A 25,279-nucleotide genomic window follows, 5' to 3' on the forward strand; every position below is an offset into this window, starting at 1 on the left:
GAACAGCAAGGTACCCCCGGCCCGAGGCCGGCCCCGCGCTGAGGTGACCCACGGCCGCCCGGCGCCGGTGCCCCCTAGGAGAGGTGCGGCCTTCATCCCCCGCCGATGGAGGCGCGGCCGGCCTGACGGGCGGTTCCCGGTGCTGCCCGGCGCCCCAGCTCTGCGCTGTGGCGGGAGCCGCGGGCGAGCCGGGCCGGCAGGAGGCGTCCTGCGGCAGGAGGGAGGGACGAGATGGGGGTGCCAGCGCTGCCGGAAACAGCGCCGGCCGGCGGCACAGCGGCGGCGGCTGCCGCGGTGAGAAGTCGCATCTGGTCCTGCGCCCTCGCCAGGGCGGGTTGGCGCGGCGGGCGGCATGGAAGCGGTGCCCCGCGAGGAGAAGCCCAACCCGCTGCGGGATGCCAACCTCTGTTCCCGGCTCTTCTTCTGGTGAGCGCACGGGCTAGGACTAGGGGGGAGGGCGGCGGCGCCACGCCGGGACTTAGCGCCGCTCGCCTCGCCTCGCCTCGCCTCGCGTGGCCGCTCGGCTGCGGGGCCCAGCCGGCGGGGATGGGGTGTAGGTGCTGAGCTCCGGGTGAGGGTAGCCCGGGAGGGTCGGGGCGCCCCGGCGGCGGGCGGGGGGGATGGGAGGTGTCGGCCGGCGCTCCCCCGCCGGCTGCCGGTAGTAACTCTGCAGCCGCGGCTCGGCGCCGGCGTGTCAGCCTTGCCGGCCGGGCAGCCGCTGGCACGCAGGTGGCTGCGGGAGCGCGGCGAGGTCTCCTGAGGTGAAGCCGGCAGCCCGCGGCGGGCGGTAATCCCCGGCGGCGGTGCGGGGACAGCGCAGCCCGCGGCCTGCCCGCCTGGGGCTGCCCCGGCGCCCCGTTGGAGCACGTGTTCGGTTCCCTCGGGAGCTGCGGGAGCGTCCTCCGCCGCCCTGCGCCTCCTCGCCCGGGTCCCACCGGCCGGGCAGGGGATGCAGGGCTGCTCCCTGGCACTGCTCCGCTTCCCCGCTTGCATAACGGATCGCGGCCAGGTATTGCTCATCTCGGTAGGGTTTGCTAATCTCGCCTTCGGTGTGGGGCTTTCCTCGCTTGAACGAGGTGGTTTCTGAGCTGAATAGCGGCGTGGGAGTTTCCCGATGTAAGGAATGGCGGGGCAGCAGCCTGGCTGCTCTCATCCCCGTTTCAGCTGCAGTCGGTTTGCTGCCTTGGCTCTTGGGAGACTTCCGGTGTCGCAGAGCGAAGGCAGGGGCTGCAAAAGTGCTCCACAAACTTTCATGGGACCAGATGACTACTAGTCCAAAGTTAGCGCTTGTGTTCTTATTAGTGGGGACCTTGGCATGGGTATGTAAAATTTCTCAAAGCAGTGAGGAATTAACAGCTCAACAGTGTAGTTGCTTTGAAATATAACAGGAAAAGAGGTGCAAAGTGAAATGAGAGAGCTTCAAGCTTGTCTGTCTTAGCAGATCCTCTTTGGAAGAGCGCAGTTACAGAGGTAGTGCTGATTCTGCTTCACCTACTGCAGCCTGAGTCAGGGCGGGCATGCTGTGTTCTGTGGTGGAGAAGGGGGAAAAAAGGGGGGCATGGCAGGTGGGGCTCTTTTTTTGGAAGCCTCTGAAAAGCAAGTGAAAACCTCTTTGATCCTGTAAGCAACTCTGAGCAGGTGCAGAAATCCCTTTTGAAAGGTAGGGAGAAGCCCTGACAAATTTTAGCTAAACAAATTTTCAGTCAAGGAGATGTCCTTAGAGGTACTCTGTGCAAAAAGAGGGGAAAAAAGGAGGCTGTATGTTTGCGCAGGGCTCTCCGTGTTCAGCATTTTGACTTCTAGTTTCTTCTTTGATGGTGGGGTGTCAGTGTTGGAAATAGCTTTGCTTGGAAACCCAGGCAGAATGGGATGGGAAGAACCTCAGTTGGCCATGTAGCATTCCAGGGCTGCTTCTATTCAGTACCCTTTCCTTTGCTGGAATCTTGTGGTGTTACTGGTAGTTTTGCCAGAAACAACCCAGCTGAATGTGAAAAAGGAAGTGTGCAGTGCTCGTAGCTAGTTTCCTGACTAATCATATCATCCTTTTTTAAGCCTTCTATATCAGTCTCTAGGTATTGCAGTGAAGAGTTCAACAGCAACAGCAAAGTACCTTAAATTTCCCAGGTTTTAGGTGAGGACCTGAAAGGTTCTTTTTGCTCCAGACATGTTTGTAGGTTCTCATTGTGTGAAGGGAAGGGTAGGTGGAAGTCTGCTTATGGGATGACAGGCCTGCTGAAAGTCCAGAGATCAACTGGGACTTCATGCTTTGCAGTCAGATGGTAGTCTATAACTTTAGGGCTTGTGCTTTGAAAAAGGGTTTAGTGGGATATGAAAAGCTTTAAAAGTTGCCCAATGTACTGGTTTCAGGCTTTCACAGCTGTATAATTCACAAGAGTGGAAAAACCCTTTTAAAATCTCTTTTACCTGTGTTGCATGTCATAATGAAAAATACCTGTATGTCCTTGATATTTACTAGGCAGAAAGCATTAGTATTTTCTTAGTGAAAATTTCAGCTGAAATGTTGTCTGCAGTGGCTTAAATTGAGTAAGCAGGGGCTGTCACTTTTCTGCAGTTTAATACGGTTTTACATAAAATCGAGGAAGTATTGAACCACCCTTCATTAGCTATAAAGCTCACTTTAGGAGTAGCTTCAAGAATTGCTCTTCCTTTCTCCAAAGCATATAGCATCCGGCAGACAGCTATGTGAGTACTGCTTCGGTGCTGCTTCATTTTAACTGCCGTCTCAAACAGGATGTTCTGAGAAGTTTTCGGCTGGAGAACTAGAAAAACAGTGCTTGAGGAGGGCCGGCCTGGGAGAAGCCACAACCACCACCATGTGATTGCTGGAGTGTGCCTGCTCTGCTCTCCCAAATCCCAGGTGTTGGCTGCATGTTGTCAATGAGGGTAGAAAGTAGGGCAGGTAGCTGGGCAGGGGTCCTTCTTGTTTTTATCTTATTTATGTTTTGCTCCAAAAGTGCAATTTCGCCATCGTAAGGAAGCACCCTCTAATTTGTTGCCAGTGGTGAAGAAGAAAAGCCAAAATTATTGCCTAGCAGAAACAGGATCAAACTCACAGGAGAAAAGAAGTCATGTTTTCATTGAATTATAAAGCCAAGGTAATGAGTGTGTAGGCTGAAGACACATTCTTCTCCCATTGTTCAAAGCTCGCCTTCTTGCTTTTGGGTTGTGACTTTGACAAGTATGAGCTTGATGAACATTAAATGCTCTAGTAGTACATTCATGGGAAAGAGGAGCATCTGGATAGTGTGTGAATATTGTTATTTTTATAATGCATCCCTTGTGTAATATTAGTCTGGTTGTCACAAGAATAAAAAACTATTTCTGACAGAAGTATGAAGATCAGGGCAGTCACAAAATATTCTTGTTTTCCCTATATCTCACTGAATTATCTGCACTAACATAGGATTATCAAGCCCATATTGTTGTTCTGGATGTTCCAGATATGACTCTGAAGGTCAGTAGTTACAGTAATAAGTTCCCATACTCACCACATGTCTTTAAGCTCTGACTGGTAGTTCAGTTATAAAGTTAGCAAAGCTGAGGCATATTTCTGGTTTACTTAATCTGTGTTTTGTTGTGCGGTGTTGGGTTGTTTTTTTTTTTGTTTGTTTTGTTTTGTTTTTTAAATTTCATTTTTTATTGCTGGCTCAGCTTGCTGCTGAGAGTGAGGGCTTTGCAGGATGGATAGCAGGATTTTCTTTCTTTTTTAGGTATGTCCAAGAAAGAGAGAATTCAGTCCAGTGTTTTTCATGTTCAGACAGCTATTCTGTTGTAGAAAGTGTTTTGAGTTCAGAAAGCCTTATACTCCGTACTTTGAGTTGAGAAGAGCTTTTTCACATATTTTTTTCTGCTGGGGGTAGTGATGGGGAGTATTAAATTAATAACTGTATTAATAAATCAATAATAAAAGTATTTCTCTTTTCTAAATGTTAACACATCTTTGAGCTTGCATGTTCATTAAGTAGCAGGTGTATTTTTATTTGCTTATAGCTTTTGCTCCCTTGCATTATCAAATATATTCTAACTGTATGGCAGTTGAATTGTTATGCACTCTGTTGTTCAGGCTTCAAGTCCACTTCAGTGGAAGGTCACAAAACATGGGCTATGATTCAGTTTATAAGACTTTTGGACTGTTAATAACATGAGAAGGAGGGCAAGCTGGAACGCCCTGGAAAGGGTATCCAGTGGTTTTGCTCAGAAAAATAAGAGAAATTAAAATCCTACTAAATTTCATACACTCATAATTTATTTTTAGTAATAATTACTTATCCATCACAGACTCGCTGTGACTATGACAAGTTCTTGGCTACTTTGGAGCACTGAATTCTGTCACCATCCTGAAGCCGGGTGCCTTTTTACATCATCCCTTGACATGTGGCAACTGCCATTAAAATGGCTGCATTAACACGTGAACTGAAAACTTGCCTCAAGGCATCCGCGCAGTTATCATCCCAAGGAACAAACGATTGGTTTGTCATTACCTGTTGGTGTCTGACAGCATTGTTCTTGGCTTACTAAGCATGTGCTTTAGGGAAAATGACAAAACCACTAAGTTGTCTTCACATCTCTGAGTTGGAGTGTAGTGGGAGTGAAAAAAATCTTTACCTTTGTTGAAGTGTGAACTGAATGAGGTAAGCACAAGCATTTGAGTCCCAAGGTTTTCGGTGATGACAGCACAGTATGTAGCTGTCTGACCAAATGCAGTCATGTCACATACCTCTCTAGTAGCACCATAAATAACTACACACTTTCATTAATGTCTTCCTCCTCTCCCTCCTCTCTCGCTCTATAGCTTAGAACCAGAAGGGCCACTGGCTGATTTAGTTGGGCTTCTGAGTAAGCCAAAGTATTGCCTGCGTTTTAGTCCTGTAATGTTGCTCTCTTCAAAAGCATATCTTGCCTTGCACTGAATGGAAGTTAGGGAAAGAATTCATTGCCTTGCTTGGAAGTTCCAGCCTGAGTCCAGCAGTGCCACCGTTAAAACTGGTCCATGTTCCTTACTGTGTCAGTGAATAGATCTGCCTGTGAGGATTTTACATGTTCTTCAGGTAGCAAATGAATATATCATTAGCATCAGGCATTGCAATTTGCCATCCCACCAGTTCCCTGAAATTGGTGATGGTGGTGACTCCGAACATATGCCACTTTGTAAAGATCTCTGAGGAAGATAGGTTTTATTTCATTTATTCATTTATTGACTTACTAGTGCAGGACAATTGTGGTAATGTAAGAAACTCTGAAGAAAGATGTAAGCATTTTCAGTATAGCTAAACAGAAAACACATTTTCAGTACCCAGACAATGAAATGGCACTTTTTCTCCTGATTGAAAAAAGACTGAGGATCATACATACAACCTTGTTTAATGATAATGTCTTGTTTGTTCATTTGTCAGATATTTAGTACCCTATAGTCAAATTTGAATCATTCAGTCTCTTGAACTACTGCATTTATTTGTGAGTTGTACTTGTTTAGTTGCAAGGTAGCTGTATTATGCAGAAGAAAATACTGTTGAAAATCATTGTTTGTGAGCTAGTGAAGTTAAATATGTGGGTAAAGAGTGCTAGATCGATTGTATTGTCGTCGACAAGTGTGTATAAATCATCATAATGTGAGCACTTGCTTTCTACAGTAAATATCTGTGCTCAGATACGCTATCAGATGACTGTTTTGAGTACACCACCAAACCTGTTTGCCTTTGCAATGCCCTAAGTAAAGCATGCTGTAGCGTTTATGACAGAAAATGTCTCTCAATTCCTGCAAAACTTCAAAATTAGGAGTATGTTGTGCTGTGTTGGTTTTTTTTTTTCTTTTTTTCCAGAAATCTTTTTTTGTCCCCACTTCTAGAAAATTCTTCAAGGCTTTAAGTAGGGTGGAGATGGAGATAACACAGATTCTGGAAGTGGAAGGTGAAAAAGACCAATTATCTGGGTTTTGGGGGTGGTTTTTTGTATCCCTGGCACCAAACCACTTGTAATACCAGTGTGAACTCACAGGTGATTTTAAATCTTCCTAGTTCCATTACTTGTCAGAAAGGAAGTTAATACAGAAATTGTTACCATTAGGTTTCAGCAGTTGCATTTTCTTTTGGAAATTGAAATCAGAAACTATAATGCTGAACAAAACTTTCTGCATAACACTGGCTTCAGGGTCTGAGCCTTTTTCTTCTTGTTGGTTGATGCTTTTTTCTATTAAACGTGTATGGAAGCTATAAGTTTTTAGGTGCATTTTTCAGATGATGAAGCAGGTGCTTACTCCAGCTAAGTTGTTGCAGCAGTAACTGCTTTTTTTTTTTTTTTTTCTCTTTCCTGACCCTGTTTGTACTTTTTCTTGCCATCTGGAATATCGGGAAGTACATTAGAGTAATCAAGTATCTCGTACCTGGGTGACGCAGGGTAGCTGAACAGCATGAAAATAGCCTGCAATAAGTGCAATTAAATACCAATTGAGTTACTGGCAGCACCGGAAAGTGGATGTTCAGCAGCTTAGCTGCTTACGCTGTCCTGTGAAAAAGCACCAGCTCGGAAAATGAGATGAAGCTGAGTATCAAAGGTTAATACAGTCTGGCATTGCAACTGGAAGCCTGAAGGGTGTTTTTGAGTTAACATGGCTTTGAAGTAATTTCATTGTATTCCTGTTTTTTCGTACTGTAAGCAATGAGAAAATCTACTGTTTAAGCTGCAGTAAGCCAGGGAGGGAAGTTGCAACAAAAACACCGTTTGAAAAACATCTCAAGAAATACCAGAACTGACTCTGTTTACTTTATTAATTGTAGGTGACTGCCTTGGTAAGGGAAGTAGGAAAAGGCAGCTTACTGAAGAGCATGGGTGAGCATATGAAATACAGATAGGTTTTAAAAAAATAATGACATGATGACTACAAACTGTTCCAATATTTATGAATTCTTGCAAAATAATACTGGAGACTGTCAGTGTGTGTCCTTCTGTCTCTACATCCCATCCCAGCCATGCTCCTCTGGACTGAGAGCAAGCACACAGCAGTGTTGGATTTGCACTGGTGGTGTAGAACTTCAAGTCATGAAGGTGGGCAGTGAACAGTACAACGAAGCAGGTACACACCCGGGGTAAGCCATGGAGGATAATCAATGTGGATTTATAATCAAAAGGTCCCATGAGGAAACCCCATTTAGTTTACAAAAAAAACCAAAACCAAAACAACAAACCAGCTCCAAAGTAGGTGATGAAAGAGAAAGAAATACGTGTTACTCTGCAGCTTAGTAGTTGAAGTAGTGCTTCCAAGCTGCTTAGAGACATGAAATCCCAGTAGAGGAATTTGAGTAAAGAAAGACTCTCCTGTGCAACTGTTGAAAAATAACTGCACATTGAATGTAAACAGATGATGCTTGTAGTGTAATGCACAAATAGGCTTAAGAGGAATGGGGAAAATCGAGTTCTTAAGCCACATCCTTAAGGAATTAGTTGATGAGAGTATAAAGGATGTGGCTTCGTCTGGGTGCTGTAAAATTACCCAGAAGTTAAACTTCTGCCTACAATTACAAATAAAGAAGGACAAAAAGAAAAGATTTTTCTAATAAGAAAAGTAGCCCGTGTAGTCTGATTTTTCTGACTTGGCCTGTGATAAAGCAAAGGCTTTTGTGAAACTGGTGAGAACAACATTTTGCACTTGTGCAGAGGAAGGTACAGTAGCGTGTAAGTGACCAACTGTGGGATACTGTTGTGTGGCTGGTCAGGGCAATGGAAGCCGGTGGGTATATGTCTGCCCGACAGGCACATCCTTTGATCTTGGGGTGGTTTTTTATTTGTGTCAGCTTTGTAATGTCATTCCAAATTTGTCATGTAATTCCAAATGTGTCTTGGCTGATGTACTGTGACAAACTTTCTGAGTTCATGAAGAACTTGCAATATATGCCTGTGTTTCTGGCCAGCTCTGCAAGCCTGCTCTGCAGTGTGAGAATGGTATTTTTTTTTGAGCATTTGCAAGCAGGACATGATATAAATCCAGAGGTGCAGCAGGTCCTGTCCCTGGGTTAATGAACCAGTTCAGCTGGACATTGCTTTTAGTTTAATGAACTTATGTGTGATGTATTTTGGCTGAAAGGAAATTCTTTTGGGATGCTAGGAAACCTAATTTAAAAGTTTTCTCATTTAGGAAGTTGTATTTCATGTATGAAACAGAGTAGCGTGACTATCCTGATTGCATAATGACCCTGCCTTTGGATAGGGCCTGATTCTCTTGCATGCTATCTTCGTGAAGAAGGGGGTGACTTGAGACCTCCCCTTGATGTCGAATTTCTCTTACAAGGGTATGGAAACACTGAGCTTTTTCTGAAGATCTTTGAATTGTTCTGAAATTCTTTTGAAGCTGCTATAATTGCAGCTGGTAAAAAATTGCACTTTCCTGAACAACTACGTAAATTGTGGCTGGTTGACTGTGTTGTAATGTTACAGGGTGTGTAATCCAGGAGTAGGGAATTGCAGGAAGTGAATGTTTATATTGTGGTCTTTGTGTATCTGCTGGTTCAGAAATGAATCACTTTCCTTTTTTATCAGTGCCCAAGGTACTGCTGTAAAGGTGAAAAGCTTTTTGGGGTCAGAGCAGTGAGTTTTGCAGTTGGCTATCTCTTGGGTTTGCACCAGGTTACAGAGGGATTTTTTAAATTTATTTTTTAATCTTTATTCCTAGTGACATCAGTATTCTGGCAGTAACAGGGACTAATTCTGGTCTTCTTTCCAGACTGATGCCTTTGATCAGCTAATCATCTTGGTAGAACAGAGGCATTCCCAGTAGAACAGAAGGTACTCAGGATTCTTCCAGATACTCACATTTTTATGTTGTAGTTCATGCTAGCAAAAATTTGGGCTAAGCTCTTCGAAAAGCATCATGTGAACCCTGTGTTTTGAAAGAGTGTCTAAAATGAGGTGATGTGTAAGAACCAAATAATCATGCAAAATTCTTAGCAAACAGGAAAATACGTGGGAAAAGAGAACACAGTGGCTAAGGGGTCTTATTTTTATTTAAGTTGAACAGCTTCTTCAGAGGGACATACAGAAATGTGGGCCTGAGGTGTGAGTCTTTCCTCTCCACCATGTTGTTTTAATTCAGGCAACAGATTGGTAGTGAGTCTATTCTATGTTCATTCTTGGGATGAGTAGTTTGCATATATATTCCCTCAATTTCTCTAGGACATCTTTAATTTTGTTTATGGTTTTAGCTTTTTTATTAAAGAATAATGCAGCTTGCATGGTTTCTGTGTAGAATAACAAATTCTACTTTTTCTGTGGGCTTTTTTGTACTCCCCTTTTCAAGATATCAGTGTTAGCTTGATGTCTGTTTGGACAAAAGAGAGACCACTCTAACAAAAAGTCTTCCTTCATGGCTAAGTTCAGGTTTCAGGGATGTTCTTTATGTAGGCCATTACCTTACTTGCCAGCTTCCTTTAACAGTCTCTTACAGCACTCTTTAATTTAACTGAGCCTTCAGGCAAGAGAAGGGCTTGGTTCGTTTGCTTGTTAGGAGTGTGTGACTCGAGTAAGAGCAGGCTGTGTGAAATAGGTTGGTCTCAATTCTGCTCTAAGTGCAGAGAATTCCACTGGGTGTAATCTGCATGTCGCATCCTGGTGGAAATTTTTACTTTAATGACTGAATATGAGCATTTGCTAAGTCTTCTGTCTGAAAGCAGACCTACCAGCGTGAAGTTCAGGGCGCATCAGTGAGATGTGAAACTTGAACTGCTCTTGCCATACAAAGAATTTGCAACGGACAAATAGAAGACCTCATTCTTGGGCTAAAAGCTCTTCAAGGATTAAGTGTAATTTGAAAAGAAAATTTTTTAACCACCTTCTAAAGATCTTCAAGTATAATCTACAGTAACACAACATGCTGTTAAAAGCTTTTGTACTCTCAAGACCTCCACAAGTAGTAGTACTCTTGAAGATGGGTATTTTGGGGGAGAGTAGTCAGAAAGCTCAACAATGGGTGATTACTCTTGCTTCTTTTTATGATTTCCCCCCCCAAGCCTACAGAAACATGTGGACTTGTGCTGAGTCTTTGCCATGTTGTAATAAATGAGTCACAAAATGAATTACTATGGTTTTCTGCATACTCTACATTGATTTTCCTTGTCTTCTTTAATGTTAACGTAAGGGTTGTAGTGCCATGTATTACTGTTTTCAAAATTACGGATTAAACTAATGGAAAAATGTGAGAAGCCCCGAATTTGCACTAGGTCTCACTGGAATTAATAGTCTGAAAACCTTCAGATTCTTGGCAGTTTTTACCCTGCGCTATTATCTCCATCTACTACCTCATTTGGAAAATCAGTCTCATGGTATGTACAGTGCTTGATTGGTGTGGAGATGAAGGGACAGAAGGGATTTGCTACAAACCATAAGAACTCAGTGGAGGTGGGTATATAATCAGTAGAGATTTTTGGGAGTCAAGGCCAAAGGATATGTTAGATGATTCTAGGAATTCTGTAGACTTGAAACCATTCTGTTATGTTTCATGCGGTTGCTTTGCACATGGTCTACACTATCGCTGTGGTCAACACTTTCTGCTGCTATTGACTGCAGTGCTGTATAAAACTGATATTGGGAGCAGACACCCTCAACAGAAGCATTGTTCCTCCTGCGGCTCAGTTGTGGGGTTTTTTACAGTTTTGAAAAGTGAAAGTAGAGGAATGGTGTTCTACAGAGTAACATTAAGAGCGTTGTTTTGTTTTTTAAAAGTGTATGTTTAAATATATTTTTAAGTGTCTTTTATTTTCCTCTGTGCTTTCTGCTACATGCCAATAATGAACAGCACTGTTCAGCACTGGTGAGGCCACAGAGTTCTGGGCTCCCCAGTACAAGAGAGACATGGACATGCTGGAGAAAGTCAAAGGATGATGCAGGGACTACAGTATCTCTCTTAAGAGGAAAGGCTGGGAGAACTGGGACTGTTCAGCCTGGAGAAGAGGAGGGTCTGGGGGATCTCATCAATGTATATAAATATCTGAAGGGAGGGTGCAAGGTGGGCAGAGGCAAGGTCTTTTCAATAGTGCCCAGAGTCAGGTTAAGAGGCAGTGGGCACAATCTGAAACATAGGAGGTTCCCTCAACATCAGGAAACACTTTTTGACTGTGAGTGTGACTGAACACTGGCACAGGTTGCCACTGGAGGTTGTGGAGCTTCCATTCTTGGTCATACTCAAAAGCTGCCTGGACATGGTCCTGGGCAAACAGCTCTAGGTGGCCCTGCTTGAGCAGGGTGGGATTGGACCAGATGACTTAGAGGGGTCCCTTCTAACCAACCCCAGCCATTTTGTGATTCTGTAATAAATATCTTATTTATGTTCCTTGTTAAACATCAGAACGATTTTTGTTTTCACCACCTTGGCAACAGTAGCTGGTGGAATCTCGTAACCATTTCCATAGATGTGAGAAGGATTTATGCCTTTATTTTTCTGAAGGGGCTGCCTCATCCTGATTCTTATGGTAAAGGAGTTGGGAAGAGAACTTGTTCTCTTCTTCTCTGTCAGACAGACCTGCGACTTGTTTATGGAGTAACTCTTTAGACTAATACTGATGTCGCAAGAGGAGGAACACTTGGTATCAGCTACATGAGTCGACTGAAGTCTGCAGATCTTTCCCATAACTGTCTGTCCTGGAGCACATAAAGCCTGTCTTGCCCAGCAGGCAGAAATTGTTTGAATGGCCTTGAGGTTATTTGCCTCATGTCTAGTTTTACCTGTGATTGGCTTTGAGAACTGTGGCTGAAGAAATATTTCTGTGGAGCAGAGTCATCTCTTCTGCTGGCTGGAGCAATTGATCTTTGAGACACTTTGTCAGGACCTGTAGGGAAGTTGTGGCAGTGATGTGGGCCCTGATGCTATTTGACCATACAGTCCAAGCAACAGACTTGTCTGACAAGTACTTTCTGTTTCTAATTGTACCTTTAACATACATTTAGGATTTAACAGCTCACATATACAAATCTTTAGTACTCACTCCAAGAGTTTAAAAAGGGCTGTTAGGCATCAAAGATGTTACTTTAAGGATAGACACTTAATCTTTGAATGAGTCACACAAACACTGTGCTAACATGCTAAGCAGTGAAGGAAAAACACTATTAAGTCCGATTTGTTATATGCAGTTATGCCATGGAGACTGTGAGAAAGGTTTTTGCACGAGTTCTATCTTCAAAGAAACTCTCTGAGCCCCCTCTTATAGGGTTCAGCCTGCCCCTCCGCCCCAAAACTAATCAACAAATTTCTTGTAAGCCAGTGTATACAAAATGTAATTGGAACATGCCTGAGCAAGAAGTGCAAAGCTAGTTGATGAGTATTCATAACCGCTGTTGTGGTTGTGAATAAAGAAATGTCCTTATTGTAAACCATCCCAGTTTTGAATTCTCACATGTAGGCCTTCCAGAAGATAATACACTTCACCTAGTGCACCAGGTGCTCTTTTAAAAACTATGTTGATGAAGTCAGGGGATAATTAAGCATCAGATACTAAACAGCAGTTACGAACTTTCACAGGCAATTGAAATTGCACAAACACCTTGCAGTGAGTGCAAGAATATGTTTTCCAAAACAGGTCTGTTCCTGACCTATTGGTTCTGATCATGTTGACCAGCTGAGAAAGTACTTGTAGGCCTGAGACCCAAAATCTGCATTTCTCCTGGAAACCAGCTATCATGGATTCAGTAGAGAGACAAACTAAGTGACAAACTGCAAGTTCCCTCACAAGTTGATCCCACTTGATGGTGGTTTTGGAGGTGTCATTCTCCTTTGCTCCATCTCATGAACAGCTTGGGCACTTTTGTGCTTTCTGCCATGCATCAGTCTGCTCTGTGGAGTGCAGCTGAAACTGTTTGGAGCTTCTTGACTTGTGTTTCAAGATTGAAGAAGGATCTAGGTGCATAAAAGCTAGTCTTACTGTTCCCTGACAGTATTATTTGATCTAACAAAATACTGCATTTTCCAACAAATCTACAGTAGCACCATTACAATTTGTTTTCAAAGTGCTCTCATAAAATACTGAGCTTTTAAAAATCTGTCCACTAAGGAAACTGAGCTGTTAGGCAGCATTTTCCTTTTTTGAACCTGCACACTGTGACTGTGTGCTTTTTGTTCATATTTCCAAACATGGCTAAGATGACTTCTAGTAATAATCCATTATTTACCCATTTTTACATGTGAGTGGTTGTCTTTAAATTACTGACATTTAATGTTTGTCAAGATGGCAGTTGAACAGCACTTAGTTTTTTCCTCATGTAAATGAATAGTCATGCTGGTTACAAAAAATGTCTTTTAATATGTATGATGATTTTATTTACAACTCTGTCAATATTTTAATAGTTGGATTAGGTTCTGTTTTTTTTTCCTAAATATATAAAGGAATGCTAATTTTCCTTAAACATAAGGAAACACTGTAAGAAAGCAGTTGCCTTAAGGCCAAGAAGGGTTGTATTGGCTGTCGAGTAGGGTGCTTTGGGGCATAAATAGCTTTAGGAAATGGGAAATATTTCCCCATTTGTGAAAGGGAGGTGACTTAATTCTTAGGTAAGAGAAAAGTGCAGTAAAATGCATGGATGTTGAGTGGCGCAGGAGAAGAGAAGGCAGGAAAGGGATAGAAGAATTAATATGTAAAGAAATTACTCTTTTGGTTTGCTGATCAGTTTATTAATAATTTGTATTTAAATAGGTGGTTGAATCCCATATTTATTATTGGCCATAAACGGAAGCTCGAAGAAGATGATATGTATAAAGTGCTGCCAGAAGATTCCTCAGAGAAGCTTGGAGAAGAATTGCAGTGGTAAGGAGAAAAATGATTGTTCTCTTTCATTGAATTTCTGCTGGGGAAAGCAAGAGTTTTATTTCTGTGCTAAAATTAAAAGAGGTTGTTGTAAAGTTTAACAAGGTCTGCTGTTAAAAATGCTGAATAACTAAGGGCAGTATTTAGAACTTGTTTACCATGGAAGCATTTTAATGTTTTTTTTCAAGTTATACATCATGAAAATGCATTAGAGTCATTCCATTATGTCGTTTATAATTAACTTGACGCTTTGCAGAATGCTTGGAAAAGAAGACTTTTCATCCACTGTTACTGCGGTAATCCTCAATAGATTAATCTGAGCCTTTTGTCCATGGGTAGAATAGCTGTGGAAACTTTTAAAATTCCTCTGTATGAAAGTGGGGAAAAATTTTAGGGTTTTTTCTTTGTTGTTTTTGGTTTTGAGCACAAACTGAATTAAGTGACAGCTGCGTGCCCTTCATGTATGTGTGTATATAAATGTAGGTATGTTGAAAATATGCCACTCTTTGGTGAAGTGGATAAAATGCCTTGGACATCTAAAAGCTTGTGTCTAGGAGGTGGTTTTAGTTTGTTATAAATACTCTTTCATGGACTGTGTACCAAGTCATGTTGTTATGGACCCAGAAGGATCTGTCTCTTTTTTAATAGTGAAATATCTTCCAAGAATAACAGTTTGTCGATTGTCTTGAACCTTGCAATAGCTAATGTTTTCGTCCTCAAATAATCTTTTGTTAAATATAATTGGAGGAAGTGGTGTCTCCTGGTGAAAGGTGGCCTCTGTATTAAGAAATTGTGGCCTGGCTGTTGCTTGCCATTAGACTGAAGGTAGAGCAAATCAACTTTCCTGATAGTTTGGTTGGGACGAGAGACTTTTCAAGAAGTAAAAAGAATCTGGGAATGAAAGGTTATGGCAGGTCTTGCATCATCCTGCTCTGGATGAGTTAGCTGAAGAAAGAGGGTAGGTGATAACCTCACAGGAGTGCAGCTTTTAACATCTCTGTAGCTGGAGAGCTTTGCCAAGTTCCGTGGCTGTGTCTTGAAGCAGTTCAAGGAGTTAGCTGTGGAGGCAGATGGACTCTTTCCAATAATTCTTACAGTAAAAGCGCACACTTTCCATGAGTCAGGAAATGGTAGAAAATACAGCATGCCAGAAGGAAAAAAAAAAAAAGTGGTTTTTAGTTCTGTAGTGTACTTGGCCAAGAAGCACACAATATAATTCATAAATAGCCACCTAAGGAAGTAGCCTTTTCTCTTGGGCGGGCAAACACGACAGAATCTACACAGTTTCAATTTTGATTCCGAAGCATTTAGACGATAACACTGTAGCCCTTCAAGAGGGTTAAAAAAAAAAAGAAGTTTTCTTATTCATACTGTATGCTTCAAACTTGTGTGCTGTGTTGCAAAATAATTTGGCTTTCACACCTTAGACTCATTTCAGCGCTCAAACTAACAAGGTCGGAGGGTCTGGCAAGAAATATTTAGCCTCCAGAAGCAAGGGGGAGTATCCTGTCTGACAGCAGAATGCTTTAAGAAGTCTGCTTAAGTTCTGATACTTTCTTGTTAAAATTGTGCTGCTTGTTACTGTCTGTGATTTTAATGTGAACAGATTGTGTCCTCCTTGTGGGCAGATATGTGGTAATGCAAAGGTCTTTGCCGCTCTGCTGCTGTAATCCTTGCCTTCACAGAGACATGTGGAGTGTTAGGTGACAAAACTGCTGCAGACAGTTCCCTTTGCTCTTGTGCCATATCTGCTTATCGTCATCGAAGCATGTGGTAGAAAAAAGAAAGATCCAGGCATGAGAAGGGGTTGTGCATCACAGCCTCCCTGGGGAAGTGCAGTGCTTATAGCACAGTAAAGACGGTCTGTGCTAACTCAGTTTAGACCATAGTCAGGAGATCATATGGTAATAGGCTCTTAACTTATCTAAGTGGCTGTCTGAACTGGGAGGAGAAGAAAAAAAGAGTTCCTCATCAGCAAGTATGTCAAAGGCGATAGTAGCCAACAGTGGTGAATTGTTTGTGGTTGTACAAGGGTGAATAGGCCTATAATACTAAGTACTGCATGTTTATGTAAATGAGAAAACATGACTATCTGTTAATTTTGTGTTGTTGTATAAAAGTGATCATGGCAATTCGGCTGTAAACCTGAAAGTATTTTATTCCAGGTAATTGTCGTGTGGTTTTACTTCTGTCCTCCATCATGTTTGTGTTTTGTTTGTCAGGTACTGGGATAAAGAGGTGCAAAAAGCAAAAAAGAGAGGAAAAATGCCACATTTAACAAAAGCCATTATTCTTTGTTACTGGAAATCCTATTTAGTTTTTGGAATTTTCACAATGATTGAGGTAAGTGGGGTGAAATGTCATACAACACACTTCTTACCTAACAGCAATGTGAAACTTGGCCTCTTAGATTGCATGATACATCCTGGTGACTTCATGCTGGGCTGTTCAGAGAACCTGTAATGTTCACATACTCTCTCAGGAAAGTAAAACTCTCTTACTCTCAGAAAAGTAAAAAAGAGCCATAGCTCTTGTAGAGAATGAAAAATTGAGTCACAACTGCAGGATTATGGATGCGGAACAAAGAGCTGATTTCAGTGCAATATTTTTGAGACGTTACAAGCCCTTGACTTGCATTGTAAGGCTTAGCAGTGTTTTATGTATCTGAGCGGGGTGCCAAATAGAAAAGGGCTTTTCTTGCTATGTGTAAATGGCTGTAAAGGACACACTGTCATCAGTGTAGTACATACTTATTTTTATAACATCAAAGTTTTTGTGGGTAATTGAGAGTTCTTTTTAAAGAGTCAGCTAAATTTTAATGTGGAACATAGTTCTTTTGAATTATGTGTTGATAAAAATTGGCATTTTTGAGCACAATAAAGACAAAATAATACGGCATGTGACTTGTGGCAATACTTGGCTCTTGTTTGCCCGGTTATAAACTTGGGTAGCATAGTATGATATCAAATTGTTAATACTTTTTTCCCTTCTTTTTCTTTCAGGAAACCCTCAAAATAATTCAACCAATATTTTTGGGAAAAATTATTAATTATTTTGAAAACTATGATCCCTCAGATGAGGTAGCTTTGAATTTTGCATATTGCTACGCAGCTGCTCTATCTGTGTGCACGCTTATTCTAGCTATAATGCACCACTTATACTTCTATCATGTACAGCGGGCTGGCATGAAGCTGAGGGTAGCTATGTGTCATATGATTTATCGGAAGGTAAGCAAACCTGTTTACAGGTATATTTGGCATTTGACAGCTATTTCATTAGAGGAGTTTAAAAATACAGTTGTTTGTTATGTTCATGCTTGAATTCCATTGAAGCTACTCATTTGTAGAAATGTAATGCATGCCCATATGTATCAGACCTTAAGTGTATATATGTGCTTTTGCTCTCTTTTTGGTCATAACGGTGTTTGAATGACAGCTTCAGTCCTCCTAGAGAAGGTGGTGAATTAAATAGCCCTAAAGACTAGGAGGAGGTGCTGATATTTGCCTGCTGTTGCTGTCAGAGAGGAGCCCTGCCATTGCTGGTGTAAGGGTTGTGTGCTGGAGTGGTCAGAGGCAGTTAGGATACAGCAGAAGAGGGGCAGAGCTGTCCCAGGGAATGCTGGCAGTTACTCAGCCCTGCAGGTTCATCCTGCGGGAGGACCTTATGCTTGGCTGTCGCCACTTGCTTCAGTACTCTCAGTTGCCTGGGAATTGCTTCACTGTACGATTGCCCCCTCCCCGCCCCGGCCCTTTTGTGGTTAATGGTGGGATTTATTTATATTGGTTTTTCAGCGGTGCTGTAGAACTGGTGAGTTGCCTCCTTTGCGGGTCAGAGAGGCTGCCCACCCTCTCTAGGCATCCATCGGTTCAGTTCAGGGACAGGCACAGTACTGCAGTACTGCTGCTGCCCCCTCTGGGCTGGAGGAGATGATATACCAATTACACCGTTAGTATCCCTTCTGCTTTGTTGTGAAGAAAGAGGGGAGTGGGCACAGGAGACGCGGTTCAGAACCATGCTGAATCCTAAAGGTAGGGTAGAGCCATTTTTTAGTATCAGTTACTGGTTTTACTGTAGGAGCACTGGAGTCCTTCATTAAAGCCAGTGAAGTGCAAGAAGGCATGTACATTTAGTAAGCTGTGGTTTCTTTGCTGTCTCTGTGTCCTGATCAAGAAATAGTTGTCTTTCACTACAGATGGAGCTGAGGCTGCTGTCAGGTGGACAGTGGAACAAGAGAAGTTACGAGTATTACTTGCAGGAAGGAGTTGAGTGACATCCAGGATGAAATGTGGGCCTCTCTGTGCTCTGTGGAGCAAGCAACCCAATTGTATATGTGTGCTTTCCTCTTCTGAAGCTGTTTGCAGTATTTAAACCATTGAGCTGAACTCCACTTCCAAGTGGGAAGTCCCTGCTGGGGATGTTGGAAGGGAAAATGCTCTATTTTTTTTAGCTTTAGTACTGCTAAAATAGTGACCTGCCAGTTCTTACCTCAGCAAAGATGTTTAATTGAAGGATCAGGACTGTAAAGTTTCTTTAGAATGTGAAGAAATTCATGCTGATTTAACCATTTAACATAGGCAAACACTTAGACTACTGGTATGGGTCATGTGAAGGGTTTGGACAAAGCAGTAAAGTGAGGAGAGTAAAATTATCCCCATTGTAAGTGGTGATTGCTTTTCATGCATATATTTATTCTCCTCCCTCTTCTGATACCTTGGAAGTTATCCTCTGGGAACTGATCTCTAACATGGCACACTGCTTTCTTGTACATAAACATCTCTAAGGTATTAATTTGCTAAACTGATTATCATAACACAGTTTGAAGTTCATGAAATATGTATATAGTGATGTTGTTTGTTGCTGTGTTGATATTAGCTTAGAAGCTTGGAAAAGAAACGTTCATAATACGCATCTTTATTTCTAGAGATGTGATTATATAGAAAATTAATCTCCCCTCATCTCATAAATGTTTACTCCTGAGGGTGGAGGCTGAAGTCACATCAGAACATTGATAAACCTTTCTAATCATTTGTCCTCGCTATCCGAGGCTTATAGATAGGTCATACTTCCTCTTTATCCTCATATAGATAGACCTTTGAAAGAATCTGGATGCTGATTTACTTTTGCAGTGTTTGTTACTTGCTGTAGTAAATACAAAGTTGGATTTGCAAGGGCGAATGGGTTGGATGAGTGAGCAATCCTTAGTGGAGAACTTATGCTCTTAATTCTTGAGTTTTAAACCCTTTTTCATTTCCTGGAAAGTTAAAATCTCATTTGCAAAACCCCTGTATTCGAACACTAAGGTGTTTTGTGATCAGTAAGAAGTATTAGTGATGCACGCAGGAAGCTTGTAACAAAAATGAAAGTGGAATCTGTCTCATGACTCACAGTCTTGTGTGTTAAAACCAAAGGCTACTTATGGGAGGCTGGTTATTTATTTGTTTATTTTTTTCCGGAAGACTTAAGTTTTAGAAGTTCTTTGAGGTTCAGAATAAACACTAAAGCAGTTTAAAGTGTGGAGTAGTTGGTTGAGACCAAAAGCTGCCAAAAAAGTGTCAGCAGTTATTTGACCAAACAGTTATATTATTCGTGTCTATGGTCAGTTTTCCCTTTTTAATGTGCTTTTGATTCTTTGGGGCAGGGAAAAATTAAAACGCTAAGATGGGAGTATGGGAGGAAAAGAATAGTTAAAGAATTGAAATTGGGCCAGTGCAATTACATCTTGGGGGTAAAAAAAAGTTTAACCTAAGACATCAAGTGTACAAACCACTCTCATTAGTTCATATAACTAAAAACCTGTTTTTCTTGAGAGAGGGTGCTTGCTGGGAAATACATTTGTACAGAAAATTTATAGACAGAAAATGAAGCAGATCTTTGTGCTGAAAACAGGCAGATAACTGGCAAATGTAAAATAAAGTTAAATTCAAACTGCAGTTGCTTTTTAAAAAACTGCAGTGTGTGGCTCTAGATTAGTATTTCTTACCTTCAGAGTGAATTTATAAATGTTATGGTCAAAGCAGTACTTAAAGCCACAGTATACTGACTTTGGCGGGGATAGAGTTAATTTTCTTCATAGCAGCTCTTAGGGTACATGGTACATGTTTCAGATGTAGTCGAAAGGGAAAGTACCAAACCAGGACTTTGGGGTAGAAATTGGTTATATCAGTAAAACTGCTGCTTTGTGTCCGATGTTTCCATTTCCTTCTGCTTACTTCGCAGTCTAGGCAGGCCCATTCAGCCAGGAAAATGTAAGGCTCATTTCACTTTAAAAAAAAAATAAATAAAAATAAAAACTAGTGCTACTTCAAAAGTAGTTTTGAAGCAGGAAGGGAAGAGAAGACTAAAATTGCATTACCACCGATGATGGGAATGGCTGTCTCTTCCCTGAGCAGACAAATCAGTCACAGATGAGCTACCTCCTTTTGGCTCAGATGCTTGCTGTCTTGGTCAAAATGAACTGGGCTAATACATTTTGAAACTGTTTTCACTGTCTGTGTCTGAAAAAGCAAGGAAGAGGTCAGAAAGGTGACTCAGGTGGTGGGTCCCAGATAGACCCAGGCCGTGGACCAGTAGCAAGACACCAGTGCAGTGTTCTCCTGGGTGGCTGAGGTGGACTCAAAATAGTAGATACATCTGTGTTGTAAAAGAGTACGTAGCAATAGGTGCTGTAAACATGCCCTGGTGGGCAACTTCTTCTAATCTACACATCATTTGAACTCCTATTATTATGGTCTACGGATATCTTAACTGCTTTTCTAGGAGCTTATCAACCTTGATCTCTGGTGTGGAGTAAACATGATAGAAAAGTGGATGTGCTGTGACAGCATTACCTGCAGGCAGCTTCACGGGGGATTTCAGATGTATGAGAGACAAGCTTAAGACAGGGAATGAAGCAATGATTTTCTCAAATAATTAAATCTTGTCTTTCATATACCCAATATCCTAGATTTATTATTGGAATCTCAGAGGAATTATTTAGTGGAGTTTTAAATGTTTCTGCCTCTTGGTTTCAATGTTAGGGTTGGGATTCTCTCTGTGATTAATAGCTTTGTAAAACAACAGTGAGGTGCAAGAAATGTAAGGCACTTGAAATAATATTTTGAATAGTACTTTGATGTCTGATGTTCTTGCACCTGATTTAAAATATTGGAAGAGAATTTTTGAAACAACTAGTGCTTTTGAGGTTAGATCATTGATCAAAAAGGAATCCTAATACTAACTTTTTGGAGAGGGAGAAGTAGATGTGCACTGCCTAAAAACGTGGAGTGTTTTTGAGGAGTGAACTATTCTGTTACAGGAAAACATGTAACATGTTTTGTACATTTTTTTCACTTGTGCTGCAAAACTGCGTTTTCTTTCCAGCAGGTAGTAGAAGGAAGCAGGGTCTGTTATCTACATCCTTGAGCTATTTCAGTTTGGATCTTTGCAGTAATGTTCAGACTGCATATTTCCAGATGTTATTTTTGGGGAGGTATTTTAGGATCACATACTATTTTCTTCTGATTAACTTATTTATTAACCTATAGAAATATTTGTGTTTTTTTGCTTTTCATAACATGTGCTAAACTTAATGTAATTCAGAAATCTTACGATTTTACAAGAGTTATTAAGAAGGGAAATTTTTAAAGGGATATTAACTCTCATTTGCAAAGACAGAAAGCACAGTTTGCAGTGTTAGCAAGAACTGATAGTGTAAAATGAATAACCTGAGGTTTTTGTCTTCTGTCACGAATCTCATTCAAAACAAAATTCTTTCAATTGGCCAAGCATTATCCTGATTTTAATTTGGTCTTCAGGTGAAATATTCTGTTCCTGTTTCGAACAGATGCTCGTAGTGTGGGGGAGAGCAATGCAAATGAAAAGTTACGGGCTCTTCTGTTTAGTTTTGATAATTTGCTATGTTGGCATTTTCCCATTTTTAGTCTCTTCAGACATGAAAATAGTTACAGCACTTCTGTTCCCACAGTCCTTCCCTAGACTGTATTTTATACTCTCTTCTTCAGAATATTTAACCTAAGCCACATGTTATCTAAGGTTCTTGAACTGTGCCCAGGTATTCTCAGGCAAAAGCTGAGATATGCCTTCAGCTTTTGCCCCGGTATTGTATTTTTATATTGAGCCTTCTGTGTATAGGTGTACTGTGCTCTATGAGCTGTGGCAATTTGACTGTTTTGACTTTTTTAGGCACTTCGTCTCAGTAATGTAGCTATGGCAAAAACTACCACTGGTCAAATAGTAAATCTTCTGTCAAATGATGTGAACAAGTTTGATCAGGTAAGAAGTATTACAAGTCTTTCCAAGGGGCTGTAGAAATTGTGGTGTTCGAGTTAAGAAGTTTTTGTTTACAACTAGTGATTGTTTGCTATGAACATTTCCTCTAGGTGTTTCTTAAACATCTTAGAAAGAGAAATACTCTCTTAAAAGATGGGAGGAAAACATACTTTTTTTCCCCTCCTTAAATATTTTCCCAAGCTCAGAGAAGTATTGGTGCATGAAGATAAAACCAAATCAATGTGGTAATTTTCTACTTTTCTGAGGTTAGGCACCTCCATGTACATTTAGGTCTCTGAAGCTGGTGCAGAATTCTCACTGGATGCCAGAGTACCTGCTGCAGGCAAAGCTGCTTCCTCAGCTTTGTGTTATTAAAGTTTAATTTTTTTAGGTAAGACCAAAAGCTAATTTTTCTTCCTTAACTGTTTGCCTAGGTAACGATTTTCTTGCACTTCTTGTGGGCTGGACCAATTCAAGCTGTAGCAGTAACAGTACTTCTCTGGATGGAGATAGGCCCATCATGTCTTGCAGGAATGGCCGTTCTGATTATTCTTCTTCCTGTCCAGACCTGCATTGGGAGGCTTTTTTCTTCCCTAAGGTAAGGTTGTAGGTATTTTGTGTCCTGGGTTTTAAAATGTGCATACTGGATGGAGGCAGAGTACTGATTCTGTCTGTGAGGGGTGTTTTTTGGTGTTGTTTTTCATCTTTCCCCATGTTTTTCATAGTCGCTAAGGCGAGAATTCTGAATTCCTGTTTAGGAACTTGAAGTGGTTATTTTTCTAGACATGCTGAAAATGTCCACTACTCATTAGGTGTCCAGTATACTAGAAGAGCTGGGCTACTTCTGCAGCTTAATTGCTGTAGATGTAGGCATAAAATTGTGTAACTCCTTGAGCTTTGCCTTCCTGCATTGATGCTTAAGGAGTAGTTACTACAAACGCAGTATCGTCAGTACTACTGTAGGTTTGATTTAATGGGGCAATACAGGAGTTGCAACAGGAAGCTTTGAAGGTTGCATGTTCAAAGATCTTGCTTTCTCTCCCCTCCAAGACAAAGATGCAGAGAGGAGAAAAGGGAAGGAACTGAGAGAGAAAGGAAGAAAAAAATTATGATGGTGGTTTTGATGTCAGCTGTGAGGTTTCTAACTGTAAGGTTCTAGGCTGTGGAGATACAAAAGGAGTTTGCATTAATTATCCATTATCTGACAAATATAGTTTGTTTTCTCTGACTTCCTCCTAAAAGAAAGACTTGCCTCAAGTGAGAATATTGAATTATCTTCAATGTTCTCATTTTCGAACTTTCTTGTGTATTCAATCATGCTCTACTTACATCATGAGTTTGTAAATGGCTTTTACATGTAGATGGGAATATGTTTGTTTTTACTGTGTACACACATGCTTAAGTAGTGTTGTTCATCTTTGTTGTGTTTTTATTCAGGGTGAATCAGTTCCTTCTAGCGCTTTGAACCAGCGAAACTTTTTTTAGCGAGTTACTGTTTTCACATTGTATTTTAAGACAAGTTTTCCAGAGGTACTGAGACTGACATTGTCATTGCATGGCTAGGTATGAGGAGAGAGCTGAGAATTACAAAAGGAGACTAACTTGTAGATTTCCTTCTATTTGTAATCACTCTGATAGTCTTCAGTTATGTGCTGTTTCTCAGATAATGAGCCATTCAGTGTTCTCTGTCAAATTCTTTGGGTTTTTTTAATGACAAAACCTGTTTGTAGAACACTTCCAATATATTCTTACATGCGCATTTTCACTGCATGTGTAACATGCATGCATAAGTATCAAGCTACTTCAGTGTTGTATTTTTTGAGTTTCAAGTTTTTGAGGTTTTGAGCTTTGAGGCAATAGTTAAAACAGTACTTAACTAGTGCCTTATCCATGGTGATAAGCATTATTATCCCCATTTTACAGATGGGAAACTGAGGCACAAAGAGATTAAGAGACTTGTCCAGGGTCAGACAACAAGGTGACAAAAATCTCGTCTTGAAGGTATGTATTTTTACAGTTAAGCAGTGGCAGTGTAATGTTGTTTGGGTTTTTCCCCCATTCATTAACAGCCACTTGTTTGGATGTAGTGCAAGGGAAAGAATGTTAACTAGAAAAACTTTTGCTTGTCTACGTGTGCATAAAAATGTGCAGTGAACAGAAGGAGTTAGTGGAAAAGCTGAAGTGGATTCCAGCTCTGTAATGATGAGTGTGTTCACATGGCAATTGCTGGGAATCTGCATAGATTGTAAACACATATGTGCACACGAGGTTATGATGCAGGCAGGAACTTCAGTGCTGTAGGAATTTGCAGAAACAGACTCGGTATCCTATAGAATGGTATGCAGTGTATTATGCAGTGTTGTTTTTACCTTCACAGGTACTAGAAATTTTACAAAATACACATGACCTAGTATATTATTTGAGAAATAGTTCAATTACTGGACTGAAGACCATTATATATATATTTACTCACAAGAACTCAATCCTTCCACTGCTTAGCCATGCAACTGTAATATTCTCATTTAAAGCCCTTTTAATTTTTCGTAAGGTAAAATCTGTCACTTGTGACAGGCATGATTAAAACTGACCATATACGCCTCATGAAAGCAAAAAGGAATTCTGCAGCTTGCTAAATTTAGAATGGTCATAAGCGTCATAAAGGGAACTTCTCAGACACTTGCAGAAATATGAACAACATATGCTAAATTTTACCTTTTGCAGTGCTGGTGAGCGTATGGGGAGGAAAGGATGAGCTCTCTCAGTCTTTGAGCAGTTGTTTTTCTTATTAGTGTCCCTTTTTGAAAAAGGGAAAGAGGATTTAGCAAAGATAATCTCGTTCCATGTCAGTACAGTTGGTGCAGACAAAACTGTCTTCCTCAGACTTAATAAGAAATCTTTATTGTATTAGGGCCAAGTTTCTACATTTCTTTTGTCAGTTTTCTTGTATAAATATTTCTTCTTGCATAAATATCCTGCTTCAGCCATCCCAATGATTATGCAATGCTAGTGCTGAGAAGTTGTTTTTTGTAAATGACGAGCAGGCGCCTGAAATTCTTTCTGCTGAAGTGTTTTAAACATTGCTATTTCTTCCAGAGCGTCAGAGAAATTTTACAGGGGGCAGGTTAAGCTGACAAAACCCAGCTCACCCCTTCTAAAGGGCTTTTAAAAAGTTTGTTATTTTATTTTTATTTTAAATACGATCTCTGACTCTT

At 41.0% G+C, this 25,279-nt stretch overlaps 1 protein-coding gene across 7 annotated transcripts in view; it reads left to right on the plus strand.

Annotated features, from left to right (window-relative positions):
- Positions 1-243: 243 nt before the first annotated feature.
- Positions 244-25,279, plus strand: part of ABCC4 (ATP binding cassette subfamily C member 4) — a 152,919-nt gene continuing 127,883 nt past the window's right edge. For 3 of the 7 annotated variants that reach the window (XM_030476125.1, XM_030476126.1, XM_030476127.1), the window contains exons 1-6: positions 244-426; positions 13,689-13,799; positions 16,022-16,142; positions 16,802-17,026; positions 21,981-22,070; positions 22,502-22,665. In XM_030476125.1, coding sequence (XP_030331985.1) covers positions 353-426; positions 13,689-13,799; positions 16,022-16,142; positions 16,802-17,026; positions 21,981-22,070; positions 22,502-22,665 — 785 coding nt within the window. In that variant the 5' untranslated portion in view covers positions 244-352. The remainder of the gene's footprint in view (positions 427-13,688; positions 13,800-16,021; positions 16,143-16,801; positions 17,027-21,980; positions 22,071-22,501; positions 22,666-25,279) is intronic. The other 4 variants (XM_030476128.1, XM_030476129.1, XM_030476130.1 and 1 more) reach the window with 2 other exon arrangements.

Source organism: Strigops habroptila, chromosome 2, assembly GCF_004027225.2.
Source record: "Strigops habroptila isolate Jane chromosome 2, bStrHab1.2.pri, whole genome shotgun sequence".
Lineage (NCBI taxonomy): Eukaryota > Metazoa > Chordata > Aves > Psittaciformes > Psittacidae > Strigops > Strigops habroptila.